The following is a 12,563-nucleotide window of genomic DNA, read 5'->3' as shown; positions in this document are numbered from 1 at the left end:
TCTGCTGCAAACCCTCCACCTCTTTCCCTTTTCCTGCTGCGCCAGGATCAAGAGCAGCCTGGGTTTTGGCAACAGGGAGAGCTGGGCTTTGGCCTGGCCCCTGGCAACAGCAGGACCTTTTATTTAGGGTCCATTTTTATTCTGGATAAGGTAACACATTCAGTGTTGCTGCCCGTCCTGCACAACCCCTTACTGCTTGGTAATGCTGGGGCATCACCTCTGTTTTCTGCAGCAAGAAGTAAAGAAATGATTTTTCAAAGGAGTTAAGTGGGTTGCACAGCCTTGGATGGCACAGAGGCCTGGCAGCTCCAGCTCATGGTTTCTGCAGAAACCGCTGAGTGACTCTTGTGTATTCTGCATGGTGATGTAGCATTGTGTGAGAGGAACCGCCTGCCTGGCAGACCTGGAGCTGGGTAAAGATCCAGAACAAAGGCTTTTCCAGCCTTATAGGACAGTCCTGGGACAGAGCAGGGAGAGGTTATGGCTCCGGGCCTGAAATGCCAGGTGTAATTTGAATTTCTGCTGACAAGTCCTGCCTTGTGAACGTGAAGGAATATGCATGTGGCGTCAGCAGTGCCAGCCCTGCAGTTTCCATCTCTGCCCAAGATGCTGCCGGCACTTGAGCACAGCTTTGCTTTGGGCAAGTTCACGGGCAGCCCAGACCTGCAGTCAGGTCTGGCACGAAGATACGGGGATGGGTCAAGGAGATTTTAAAATTACCGTCTTAAATCAACCCACGCTACGTGGTGACTTGGCCCAGCCATGGTTTCTGCCCGCTCCATGGGGGGAGAGTCTCCTCCTCTTCCACCGCATTGCTGTTAGACCCTGGTTTGGGGATGTGCCAGCCTGCTCCGTCGCTTTGAGGCGGTGGATGGAGGCAGGCAGCGTGCCTGCGGGGCAGCCTGCAGAGCAGATGCCACTTGTAGTCAAAAGCAAGACTAAATTAAGCCAAATTTTCCCATTCTTCACTCACATCTTTGTTCCTCCTTCTCCTCCCCCCCCCTGTGTTGGGCCTGAAGGGCCGATGTTAGCCAACTTTCAGCATCGTCAAGGCTTGAGTATCTGGTTCGCCTCTTTGCCTCCCCGCTGCTGGTCCATCTGCTGGTACCTCAGTGTCTCAAGCATTTCTGAGTTGCGATGCTCTGTAAACAGGAAAGAACCTAAACCTCAGCTAATCCACCGCACCCGATACAGACACAAAACCAGGGAAGGCTGGCAGCTTTCAGGGCAGAGGTAGAAGAGCAAGTATTTAAAATGCCCTCCAGGGTTCCTGGGCTGACGCCACGTGCCCAGGGCAGTCTCTGGCCCAGCAGTCAGCTGCAGGCTCAGAACGCAGGGGGAAACTACCTTTACGAAACTCCGCTTACTTTTCTCATGTTCACTCCGTTTCTGCCTTGCTGGTGGCAAGAACCTTGTGTCTTTGGTCTTGTGGGGGAAGTGGCGAACTCTTTGCAAGCTTCTGCTGATGTTCAGCGCGGGGCTTCTGTGGTGGAGGAAGGGGCCTGAACGGGTCAGGCCTTTCTGCCATGTGTGCTGGTCCAGAGATAAGAGTTTAGCAAACGAAAGCTGACAAAATTCCTCTTCCCTTTCTTAGCTACTCACATTTAATGCTTGTATTGATGTCCTACTTGCTTGTGGTTGTCAGTGGAAATGGTGAGGATAAATGTAAAAGTTTAAATTCTTTTGTATGACAGAAAATTGGAAACCTGCTTCAGTTTGCCTTTTTCTCTGATACTGACTCAGAAGGACTCGAAACTCTAATTATATTCTTCTTTTGGCAAATCATTGTTATAAATGGCACCAGAAGCAGGTACCCAATTTTGACATTTCTTTCCCCATAATGCAGTGCTTGTGTGGTGATGTGGCTGAGGGATGCAGAGAAAGCAGCAGGCTTGCTCAAACTTTTCAAACCCATTTCAGAACCTTTATTGAAAAAAAAAAAATTATATCACAGCATCTCAACTGTTATTCAAACACATTTAATAAACAAAGAGAAACAGTAGCAAAGGGCACTGACACGTGACAAACTGTACAAAACCTCCGGGTTTTCGGGCAAACCCGAGGGGAGGAGCCCACGGCCCAGCTGCAGGACTGGGGAGCTGCTCCGTCCCATCGCCCTGCAGAGAACCATGCCCCCTTTGCCTCAGCCCACTCAGTCACCCCTGAGAAAAATCGACTTCTTTTTAAAAATGTGCAGAAACAAAGACACTTTAAGAAGTTATTTCCAGTCTTGCCATAATGGAACAATTTAGGCCACTGGGAAAGTTTAAAAAAAAAACCCCAAAGTGTCATACTCTCCATTCCCAGGATTAATGCTTTATAGTGAACCTTCTCAAGAGGCACAAGTGCTCTTGGATGTCCAGTAGATCTACCCCTGCTCACCTACCCTACCCACCACAACGTGCTACCTTTTTTTAGAGTGAATGGGACAAATTTCATCCTAATTCAGCGCTAGTTTTGGTAATAGTTGTGACTGAGTGAAAGGCAATGGAAGGAAAAGCCCTGTCTTGAGCACAGAAGGGATGCAACTGGTGCATAATGCTGGGACCAGCCTTGGTCTCAGGGTAAAGGTGACCTAGCACAGTCAGGAAAGGAGAAATCCTCCACTGGGAATGTACCTGCTCTGGATGGACTGCATGCCTGGTCCTAAATACGGCCCAGGAACTCGAGCGTCCAGTACCAATGATTGGTTTTCTACCATAAACTTGTTCTGTTGAACTTAAAGACCCTGCAAGTGAACCCAAAGGGTCTTCAATCCCCCGGCACATCCTCGCCGCAGAGAGCAGTGCAGGGGGGAAAGCCAAGATGCAACTTTGATAGTCGTTCCTGTGCACATGAGTTAAACTGCTGTTCCGCTCAACTGTGGCTCAGAGGGGAGAGCGATGGCGTAACACGTGCATCAGGCAATCCTCCGGTGGGCTTCACCACGTATGGCATTTTTGGTGATACAAAAAAAAGCAACGAGGTATTGTTTTTATCTATTTGAGCTGTACTGGACTGAGAAATCTCCCTTTGCAACTAGTGTTGCTTTGAGCTCCGTGGTGTGAACAGCAAGGTGCTCAGCTGGCATCGATGTGACAAAAGCAGCTCGACCAGATCCTGTTGCCTTTAGTTTGATATTTCTTGACCAGTTCCCAGAAATTCCCTCCTCTGAGGAAGGGAAAGATGACAGTTAAGTGATAAAGGGCTTTTTAAGCTGCTAACTTGCATACACGCGCTTCTTGATTTCTTAGCTGTGAGCACAGATGGACAATGACTGAGGCTACAAGATACTGACAGAGGAGAGATATCTATACACATCACAGTGTTATTTAGGCCCAGCCAAGGCGTACGGTCTAATCACACCAATAACCATCTCACCACGTTATAAAGAGGGAAGATGGAGGGCAGAAGAAGAGCTGGGTTCTTCAGCGTGATGGCAAGCCAGCTGCATTTCAGCAGCCTGGAACTGACACAAGGTGAATTCAAAGACATTTGGCACAGTCCGTTGTTACCAGGATTAAACTAGCAGAGATAATTAACCAGTCATTCTTGAGAACGAGGCAAAGCCTCCACCGGAGGAGGTACGTTGGCAAAGCAGGATGGGAGAGGACAGGCAAGAGTAGGTACAGGAGGAGTGAAAGGAGGCAGTGCAGCGGTGTCGCTCGGTGTCTTTGCTGCACGTCTTGCTTGCTGAACTGGTTGTTGGACTGTTGGTAACGTTCTGCTGCTGCAAGGCCCCGTCAGCAACAAGTGGGAAACCTGCCTAATTCTACGTCAAAACTTTAAGGAGACCACAGGTAGCTGAAGTCCTCCAGAAAGGAGCCCAACTCCTCAGTCCAGGTGAGGAATTTTCTGATACCTTATTGAGAAACATCTGCTCTGAGCTTGTCAACGTCTGTGAATTCCAGCATCTCCAAAGCTTTGCGTTTAATGTCAGTTTGGGACTTGACTCAAAAAGACCCAAGTGCCTGGACGCTTGGGCTACAAAGAACAAAGCCAGGATGAAAGGGGAAAAACATGCAGCAAATTCCTAAGAAATTCCATTTACCAGACTAGGAGGGACATGCCCCTGGTTAGGGATGGCACAGAGTAACAGAGGGGAACCAGTGACTGCAGTTTGGCTAAGATCAGAATTCAAGAGAGGCACAAACGAACATTTTGCACATCCATCCAAGGCATTCCAAAAAAAAAAAAAAAAGAAACAAAAGTCACAGAAGTCGACACATCACTTTGGACAAGAAACATTACAACAGTTTGGCAACTTTTCACCAAACCCCCCCACCCCGACTCCGTGATGCCCCTCTGTAATTTGAGATGATCTCTTAAAGGTGGGGATGTGAGGGGGCTGCAGATAAATCACGGCATGTAAATAGCCTCCGCAAAGGATCTCATGGGTTAAAACAAACCTACCTGCTTGCTACAGTACAAAAGAAATTCTGCCTGAAGTCCTCCCTTGGCGAGAAGGAAGGAGACCGAGAGCCCACGCTGCTGGAGACAAACAAGGCAAAGCTGAACTTGGCAGCAACAAGTCCCCAACCTTGTGACTTTGCACCAGGCTAAGATATGGCCGTGGCAGGGTATTGGAAGGGAAGATGTCACCGCTTTTCTTCAGCAGAGAAGCATAAAGGACAGAACTATCACTCTACCGCTATTCTGGGTGAACACGGGTCTCTGTTTATGCATGCAAAGTAATGGGCTTTGGAAAAAGCCAGGAGCCCGTATGTAATAGTGTTAACAGCGAGACCCGTCTTAGATGTACACACAACTCCCCTCCCCTTAATATCTAAACTCAGCTCTTAGGAATTCAACAAGGAACAAATACAAAGCAAGAATGGAAAAGTCTGCGTGGGTTTTTTTTACGAGTGGTTGTTTTGTTCCTCCTTTTAAAGCCCTGTTCTTCTGATCTAGGGGGGGGTGCTGGCTAATCAGGAGGGGGAGTGTTGCAAGGTCCCTGCACTTTTCTGGTGGCAGACCTGGGTGCAAGAAATGGCAGAGCTCAAATCCAGATCTTTCCACCTACGCCAGCCTGGGGAAGGTGGGACTGATTACAAGGGCCTGTGGACCTGAGCAACCTTCGCAAAGGCTCCGACTGGGAATCCGGCCCAGCCATTGTTGGAAAAATTCAATACAGCGCTGGCCGAGAAAGTAAAACAAATACTTGTGGAAAGGACTATCCAACTGGAAGAGTCTTTTCCTTCCTTGGTTTCCAGGGTAAGAGGGAAGCCTTTGGTTACGACCAGAATTATTCGCCATTGGCAGGACAGGCTCGGCTTTGCTTTGCATTAGCTTGGTTACTGTACAAGGGCAAGGTTGCACTGCGGAGAGATGCTCTGCCCGGCCACACTGCCCTTTTGACATCTGGGAGCTTTAACAGAGTGGACACTTGAATTACATCCGGGATCCTCGCTCTTGAAGAATCTGAAAAAGAATAGAGCTTCTATAAATACCTTGGACAAGTTTCGATGCAAAAGTTCACGTTCGGAGTCTTTGTCTTTTGTGGAGAAAGGAAAGATGGACTAATCTGGGAGTAGCTGGCTGGCTTTTATGCTACCAAAACAAATGGCAGGCTGCTTAAAGCTGACTGAGCCCCTTCTCTAGAAATCCTGCTTAGCTGTCTGCCAGGAGTTAAGAATGTCGCCTTTTGTTGCTATCCTGGGGGACGGGGTGGGCGGGGGGGAAGAGTGGATTGAAAGAAGAAAAAAAAACCCTTGTCTCTTGCTGCAGCATCCCTCAACCACAAAATGTGACCAATCTCAAAGGTCCTCCTATGCTGTCCTCCTTTTTCAAGTCTCTCTCTTTCCACTTTTTTTTTTGTCTTAATTTGAAATATACAAAGAGCTTTAACTCTTGTCCTATAGTAAAACATGAAATCTTCCGAGGGAAGATCATGCATACAGGAGGGAATAGGAAAGCTGGTACACAGAACCGCTACTGCAAATTTTGGATCAGCTAGCGTAAGAAGGGCTTTTTCTTTGCAAAGGAGAATTTAAGTCAGTACATCTGAGCAGATGCCTTACCTTTGCCTTCTCGCTGGGCTCCTTGACGATGCCATTGGTAGAATTGTTCAGCTCCCTGGACACCACACAGAGGAATTCGGCCTGGTCTTCGTTTCCATAGTTATAGGAAGATCCAATGCTGATTAGCTGCACAACAGGAGACAGCCGAGGTAACTACCAATAAGTCTTGACTTCTGCTTTATTCCTCCAATTGCTTTGTGAGGTAGGACCGTCCAGTGAGACCTCTTCTGGACCTGAAGTGTCCCCCCCGTGGCCTCCCCTGTCACAGGCTTTCCTGTGTCTCTGTAAGGGACATGCCGAGCTCCAGAGCCCTCTAGTGGCACCTGGAGCCCAGGAAGAAATTCCAGCCTGAAACCGTAATGCTGAACACAACAGAACATTTTCCAATTACTGAGGGCAAAAAAAGGAAAACACAGGACAGATTTTGTGATGTATAATGTCAGACACAGGGCAGGCAGGTAGGCTTCCTGGCCCAGACCACACTGAACTCAGGTCTCAATTTGCCTTTTGACTTTGATGTGTAAAAACTGGAAAGGCAATTCTTCACTATAGACAGATGTTGGATAAGAAGGGCACGTGTCGCAAACCGGCACCATTCTTTATGTAGATGCTGTCAAGATGGAGTTTGATATCTGTATAAATAGGATTATATTCTATTACTGTTGTGATGAGGAGTCTGGACTGGATCCAAGAAATCCCATCTGTCTCATTTATCGTTATTACATTAAAAGGACATCCTGGAGTGCAGGGCTAATTTGTCATTTACAACTCAGTTCTGCTTTCCAGATAATAAATCTAAGTAATTGGAAGAAAGCAATGTGAATCTTATCAACTGCGTATATCTAGGAAACTTTAACATGCAGCGCGCGCCCTAACTTCCATGTCCTAATGGATTTTAGAAGAAAGCGCTCCATATTTATAAGAGACAGATGCAGTCAACAGTCTTCCTAGACAGGTTACTATCTATATGGTTACAGTGCAGCTGCAGGACGACTTGGGGGGCTGTCGTACTGACTGACCTCCAGTACTGTTCTAAATAGGTTTTGATGTTTGTGCTGAGAGCAAAAGATAGACACAGGATAAAAAAACAAAAACATCATAATATTTTTTTCTTTTGCTTCCCTTCTCCCTGTCTTGACTGTTTAAGCTCTTGGATATTTCAATACCACTATTTACTCAACAAACACAAAGTATCTTTTGATAAAGATGGTAGCTTTACAGACTACTGAACTGTAGGTGGACAGGAGAACGGATTTCTGTTTAAAATAGCAAATTTCTATTCCATCCTTAATTTAAGCAGGACTGAACGGTACAAGGCAGAGAACCTGACAGGCCACGCGCTCCTCTGGGAACCCAAGCCTGACAGACAATAAGGCTGCACCAGCTTTTACCACTCCTGCCTTTGCTGCAGGTTTCCAAACCGGTCTTTTTGATATTATGAAGTGACTGGATCCAAAGAGCATGAGGGGACTGTCATCTGCTCTGTCAATCGCTGGCATCCAGGGTGAGATTTAGCAATAGGCTCTCTTTGTCCCCAATGTGCAGATCTGTTACCATCTTTCCTAACATGTCTCAGCACACCAAGCGGCGTGACTTTGGCGAGGGCAGAAGCCATGCGGGGTTGCACATCTGGGGAAAGACCTTGGCAATAGGCTGCAGCTGTAATGCGCCTCCCAGCAGGGCGTGTTTCAGCATGGGACATACCCTGCGCTGCACCACCGCCATGTTCCTGCTCTGTGACCCAGTCTGGAGCATTTACAGCTGGGGAGAGGCTGTACTGCTGTGTGAAGTCTAGCCCTGACCAAAGTGGCGTATCTGTCTGTCCTCACTGCCCTTGGGGGTGTTTGAGCCAAATGCAAGTACCAGGGGAGGGCAGGAACAGCTCCCGATGGTGGGAGCCTGTCGGAGTGGGATGTGCAGGAAGTTTTCCTGGCGCTTGCAGCATACAGGAAGAAGGAGGCTGGCTGGGATCTCGGTGGTTTGTGCAAAGCAGGACTAGGGAAGAGGAAAGAGTGCAGATTCCTGTGTCGGGCACTGCCTACAGCCATTTGTTTTTTGGGATGTGTACGTGCATGTGTGAAAGGCAACATAAGTAAATTTTTGAACAATCAAACCTGGGCGTTGGAGAACTGCATTTCCATAAAGCAGCTTGTGGCTCTTAGTCACAAGGTTTCACTACCAGCTCACAGGGGCCAGAGTTTTTGCCTGCCTCTCCGCTACACAATAGGAATTTTCAGGCATTACAGAGCAGATATATATATGAACAAGTGATGCAGTGTGCTGTTGCTAATCCTGTGCCTCACTTCGTGTCAGCACATTTCCTACAACATCCACTTGTACTGAAGCTGGACTAACTGGGAAGACAGCGGAGCTGTAATCCACAGAGCCTGTTCTGCAGTTTCTTAATATAGCATTAACATGCAGGCCAGCTGGTTTCCAGTTCTCCATCCTCCTAAACAAGAGGACCATACTTGATTCCAGAACCAAATCTGGAACTAATGCCATATGCAACTTCAATGACACCCACCCCTGAACCAGGCTGCATCATAAAGGCATCTGCAGGAACTACATTTCTCGTGTCACTCAGCGCCTCTTTAGCAAATGCAGGAGTTGTGGCTTTGAGCTTCCAGAAAAGTCGCGTTGTGTTTTTTTTCATGGCTCTATTAATTTTCCTGGATAAAACTGTTGTATGGTGTATGTGATGAAATGCAGGAGAAGGGAAGAATTGCTCTGGGATTTGACAAGGATACAAGGAGTCCTGAGAGAAAATGAAATCTCTCTTTGCAGTTGGAGTGAATTCTGCCTTTCCCTTTCTGCCAGTTATCTTGCATAAGTGGGCTGCTGCTCAGTTCAGACTGCTTACTCGGAAGAGAAGAGCAGCGTGAAGCGCAATTCCATAGCAAATGCTGCTTATTCCATATGCAGCTTTCAAAGGGATTCTGACATTCTTTGGTAATGGTACCTGTTCGAATTTCCACCCGTCGGACATAGTGGACACCATCTGCGTGAGCTCTTCCTCTTGGCACTGCAGGACTCTGTACACATGCTTCACAGGTCCCTGAAGCACACAGAATAAAAATAAATGTGAGTTTAGTAACGGCTATACTAGTATCAAGCTAGGAAATTAATAACCCTCTCCTGCTCTGTTGCTTTGTTATTTGAGGAAGTCTGAGCCGCACAGGCTTTCTGAGGTTCCATCCCTCTGACCATCCCACTGATTCTAAAACAGGTACGTACGGTTGGCACACTTCTCTTCAAAGCCTTCTACATGTCTAAGGGCCAGTGAAAGCAAAACTTCTTTGGCTTTCAATGCAATTTACTGCTTTTTGAAAACATTTATCTTCTGAAATTGAATCTACTGGCTGTGTTCATATCAGCTGAGCAGCAATGGGAAAAATTGTCACAGAGAGACAGATATAAAGGGAAGAAAATGGTTTAGAGAAGGAAGAGTTTGAACTATTCTTTACACACCAAAGCAGTATGTTTTGCTTTATAACTACCCGTCTTTGCTTCTGGCACCTCTTGTTTGACTGCTTATTGTCTTTCCCTGCAGTGGAACAAGATGACTCAGTGGTCTGCTTATAAAACCATAATGGATACTCTTTCCTAGCTGTGCCTTGGATCTATCTAAAAGCATTATTCCCTGTTATAGGTGACTACTAAACCAAAGAACTGCTACTAGAGGTGTCTATGGCCACACGTGTCCTTCTACTGCACTACAGAAAATGACCAATTTCATAATGCAAATGTTCCTGGGCATTACTTGAGAGGTTCTGTTCTCGTTATCCCGTATCCGCTCCTTCACCAGCCGCACAAGAGATGCAATATTGTAAAACTCGGCTTCTTCCAGTACCCCTAGGAAAGGAACCAAAAGTAGAAAGAAATTGTGTTACTGCGTACAGGGTAGAACGAAGATGATTCTGCTACACAGACACAACGCCTGCTCCTGCCTCCAAATCTAGCCCAGACGTGAGAAAAATCCCTGAATGCTGAATAGGCTGTGCCATCAATCTCACGCTCTCCGGCTGGAAGAAAATGACCAACTAGTTGTCATCTGCTTTTGTGACTTAGAGGATCTTTAAGAAAGATTATTCCCCTTTCCCTGGGATTATCAGAAACCTCACAGTACAATCTCTATTTCGTTCAGGCAGCCCCATTAGGGGAAGTCAGCAAAGCTGCCTGCGTGCAGAGAACTGCTGTCTGTGGGGGGAGAGATGCGCTAATAGATATTCTGCTCTGCTGACAGAAGCCTTTGAGCTAAGCAGAACAGCTATGGGTTGTGTTATAAGCTGAAGGCTTCTGCTTTCAAGAAGATACAGAATCTAATGATTTAATCCACATTAATGAGCATCCTTCTGAAAAACTAATGGTACTAACTAACAGCACTACTGGGAAACACAGGTTCTCACACCCTGACACATCGCTGCGTCAGGAACCCTGTGCACCCAGGCAAGTTTCTGGTGACGGTTCGCGGATACTGCTATAAAACAGCATCTGAAGCTCTCGCCCTGTCATTTTCTCTCACCTTCTTCTGCAAGCTCCTTGTTTATGATGAGCTTCCCGTGTCGGAGGTAGTTCAGTATTGGACCAAAATATGTGGGGTCTCTATCGATGAGATACGCCCCCGTCTCATCCTGTTGAGCGAGTACAGGAATGAAGTGGGGATGGTCAATTGGTACCAGCAAAAAAATTACTTCAGTAGAAAACAATAAATTGAACAGTTTGTCTTTGAGAACCTGAATTCATGTGAATATGAAAGATGTACTAATGACTCCACGTTTAAACCAACATTTTTTTTTTTTTCAATATCTGAACTCAGCTACAAATTCTGCAGCTCAATAATGCTGGCAGATGCTTCAAATGAAGCACTTCGACAAACAGAGTTTATATACCTGGAGAGAAAAGCAGGGCTTAGTAGTTTTTCTTCACTGCAAGGACAAAACCCAAAAGCTGGCAGCTGTGTTCTGTCTAAATTTGTTTTGCAGGCTAGTTTTGCTAAGACTCTGGAGGAAAACTGGATCTCTAGTTCTAGCTAACAGCATATAAAAGTTTAAGAAGCTCTTTTTTTTTTTTTTCTTCTTTCTACCACTGAAAACGCATGTTGCAATGCACCAGCCATGTCTCTAGCAATACAGTAACTATTGCCATCAAATAACCACCAATTCACAAGCAAAGGCATTTCTTGAGCCAGCTCTGATGTAAGTCTTTTGTATCAGTCCCTCAAATCATGTTAAACCAACATTCATCTTGCCAATCAATCTGCTCTAAAGCAATAAAAAACTGAAAAAACATTCTGAAATGTTATCTCTACTCACTGATGCCAGTGACTGCTGTTTTGATAACAACCAGGATTTATCTTTTGATTAAGCTCTGAACAGAGTGGCAAGAGACCTGACTAATTCTCCGTCTGACCTACCCACAAAATATTAATAAAATCCTGTGCAGCAGACCCACAGAAAACGTGCAATTACAAAAATAACCGTTTGCAAAATCCTTACAATAAACTGCAATGACTTCAAAACTATCCACCCGTGTAAGGAACGTGCGCTGTGATCTTTAATGACAGCAAAGTGAAATATATTACAAAAAATAGTACGTGCTCGGGGTGAGAAATCATTAAAATTCCTGTTTCTCGGAAAGTTTTGTTCTAGATCCCCCTCTGCTGTAACCGCTGTGGGAAGGTGCTGGTTTGCTCCTTGAGGGGAGTCATGTCACCATGGGAGGTGGAGGGCATCGGTGCCTGCAGGCACAAGGGGACTCTAAGCCCCGTTCTCTGGGATGTGGCCAAAGCTGTGGCCGTGTAACGGGACATGAGGGACGAGGAGATGGTGTGTGTCAGAGCAGTATGTGTCCCTGGGTACCGCGGGAGTGGAGCTGCCATGGAGATTTGCCCATCCACGCCACAGGGTCAGGGGCTCTGGGGGCCATAGAGCAGTGCGTGGGGGTGCTGGCCGTGGGGACACCGGCAGCCGGGGCTGTCACCGTCCCCGTACAGCAGGGTCGGGGGTGCTGGCCGTGGGGACACCGGCAGCCGGGGCTGTCACTGTCCCCGTACTGCAAGTCGGGCCGCTGCCCCCGGTGACACCGGCTGCCGTGGGTGGCTACGGCGACTCAAAGAGGGGCGGTCGCCGCCCGGGCCCGGGGCCTCGCCGTTCCCGGGGTGGGGTGGGGGCCGGCCCCCGCCGCGGCCTCACCTTGTCGGAGCCGAGCTCGGGCCCGTCCTGGCAGCAGAGGCGGCACAGGAAGGACTTGGGCTCCCGGCACAGCGTCTGCCGGGTGCTCACGAAGTACGTGCCGCCCACGTTCAGGCGGACCCACTTGGAGGAGGCGGCGGGCGGCCGGGCCGCGGCGGGCGGAGACAGGGCCCCGCCGGAGCCCGCCGCCGCTCCGGCCGCGCGGGGGCTGGGTGGCCCCGGCGCCCCCCCGGGGCCCGGGCTGGGCGTGCGGCCCCGCGGCGGCCCCTCCGCCGCTGCCGCCAGCTCGGCCATAGCGATGCCGCTCAGCGCCCCCGCGCCGCCATCACCGCTCCTGCTCCTCCGCCGCTTCCGGCGCGCGATGCGCTTC

The 12,563-nt window shown here is 48.1% G+C and overlaps 1 protein-coding gene across 1 annotated transcript; it reads right to left on the bottom strand.

Annotated features, from left to right (window-relative positions):
* Positions 1 to 1,896: 1,896 nt before the first annotated feature.
* On the bottom strand, positions 1,897 to 12,538 carry KCTD2 (potassium channel tetramerization domain containing 2). Its single transcript, XM_063352047.1, has 6 exons — positions 12,194 to 12,538; positions 10,525 to 10,633; positions 9,763 to 9,854; positions 8,962 to 9,057; positions 6,000 to 6,125; positions 1,897 to 5,400 (listed from the first exon to the last, which is right to left on the bottom strand). The coding sequence occupies exons 1-6, from the start codon at positions 12,485 to 12,487 to the stop codon at positions 5,371 to 5,373; spliced, it is 747 nt and encodes a 248-aa protein (XP_063208117.1). The 5' UTR covers positions 12,488 to 12,538; the 3' UTR covers positions 1,897 to 5,370.
* Between the last annotated feature and the right edge of the window lie 25 nt (positions 12,539 to 12,563).

Source organism: Chroicocephalus ridibundus, chromosome 14 (assembly GCF_963924245.1).
Source record: "Chroicocephalus ridibundus chromosome 14, bChrRid1.1, whole genome shotgun sequence".
In the NCBI taxonomy this organism is placed as follows: domain Eukaryota; kingdom Metazoa; phylum Chordata; class Aves; order Charadriiformes; family Laridae; genus Chroicocephalus; species Chroicocephalus ridibundus.
Note: the sequence above shows the minus strand (reverse complement) of the source record. Positions and strands in the feature narration are given on the sequence as shown.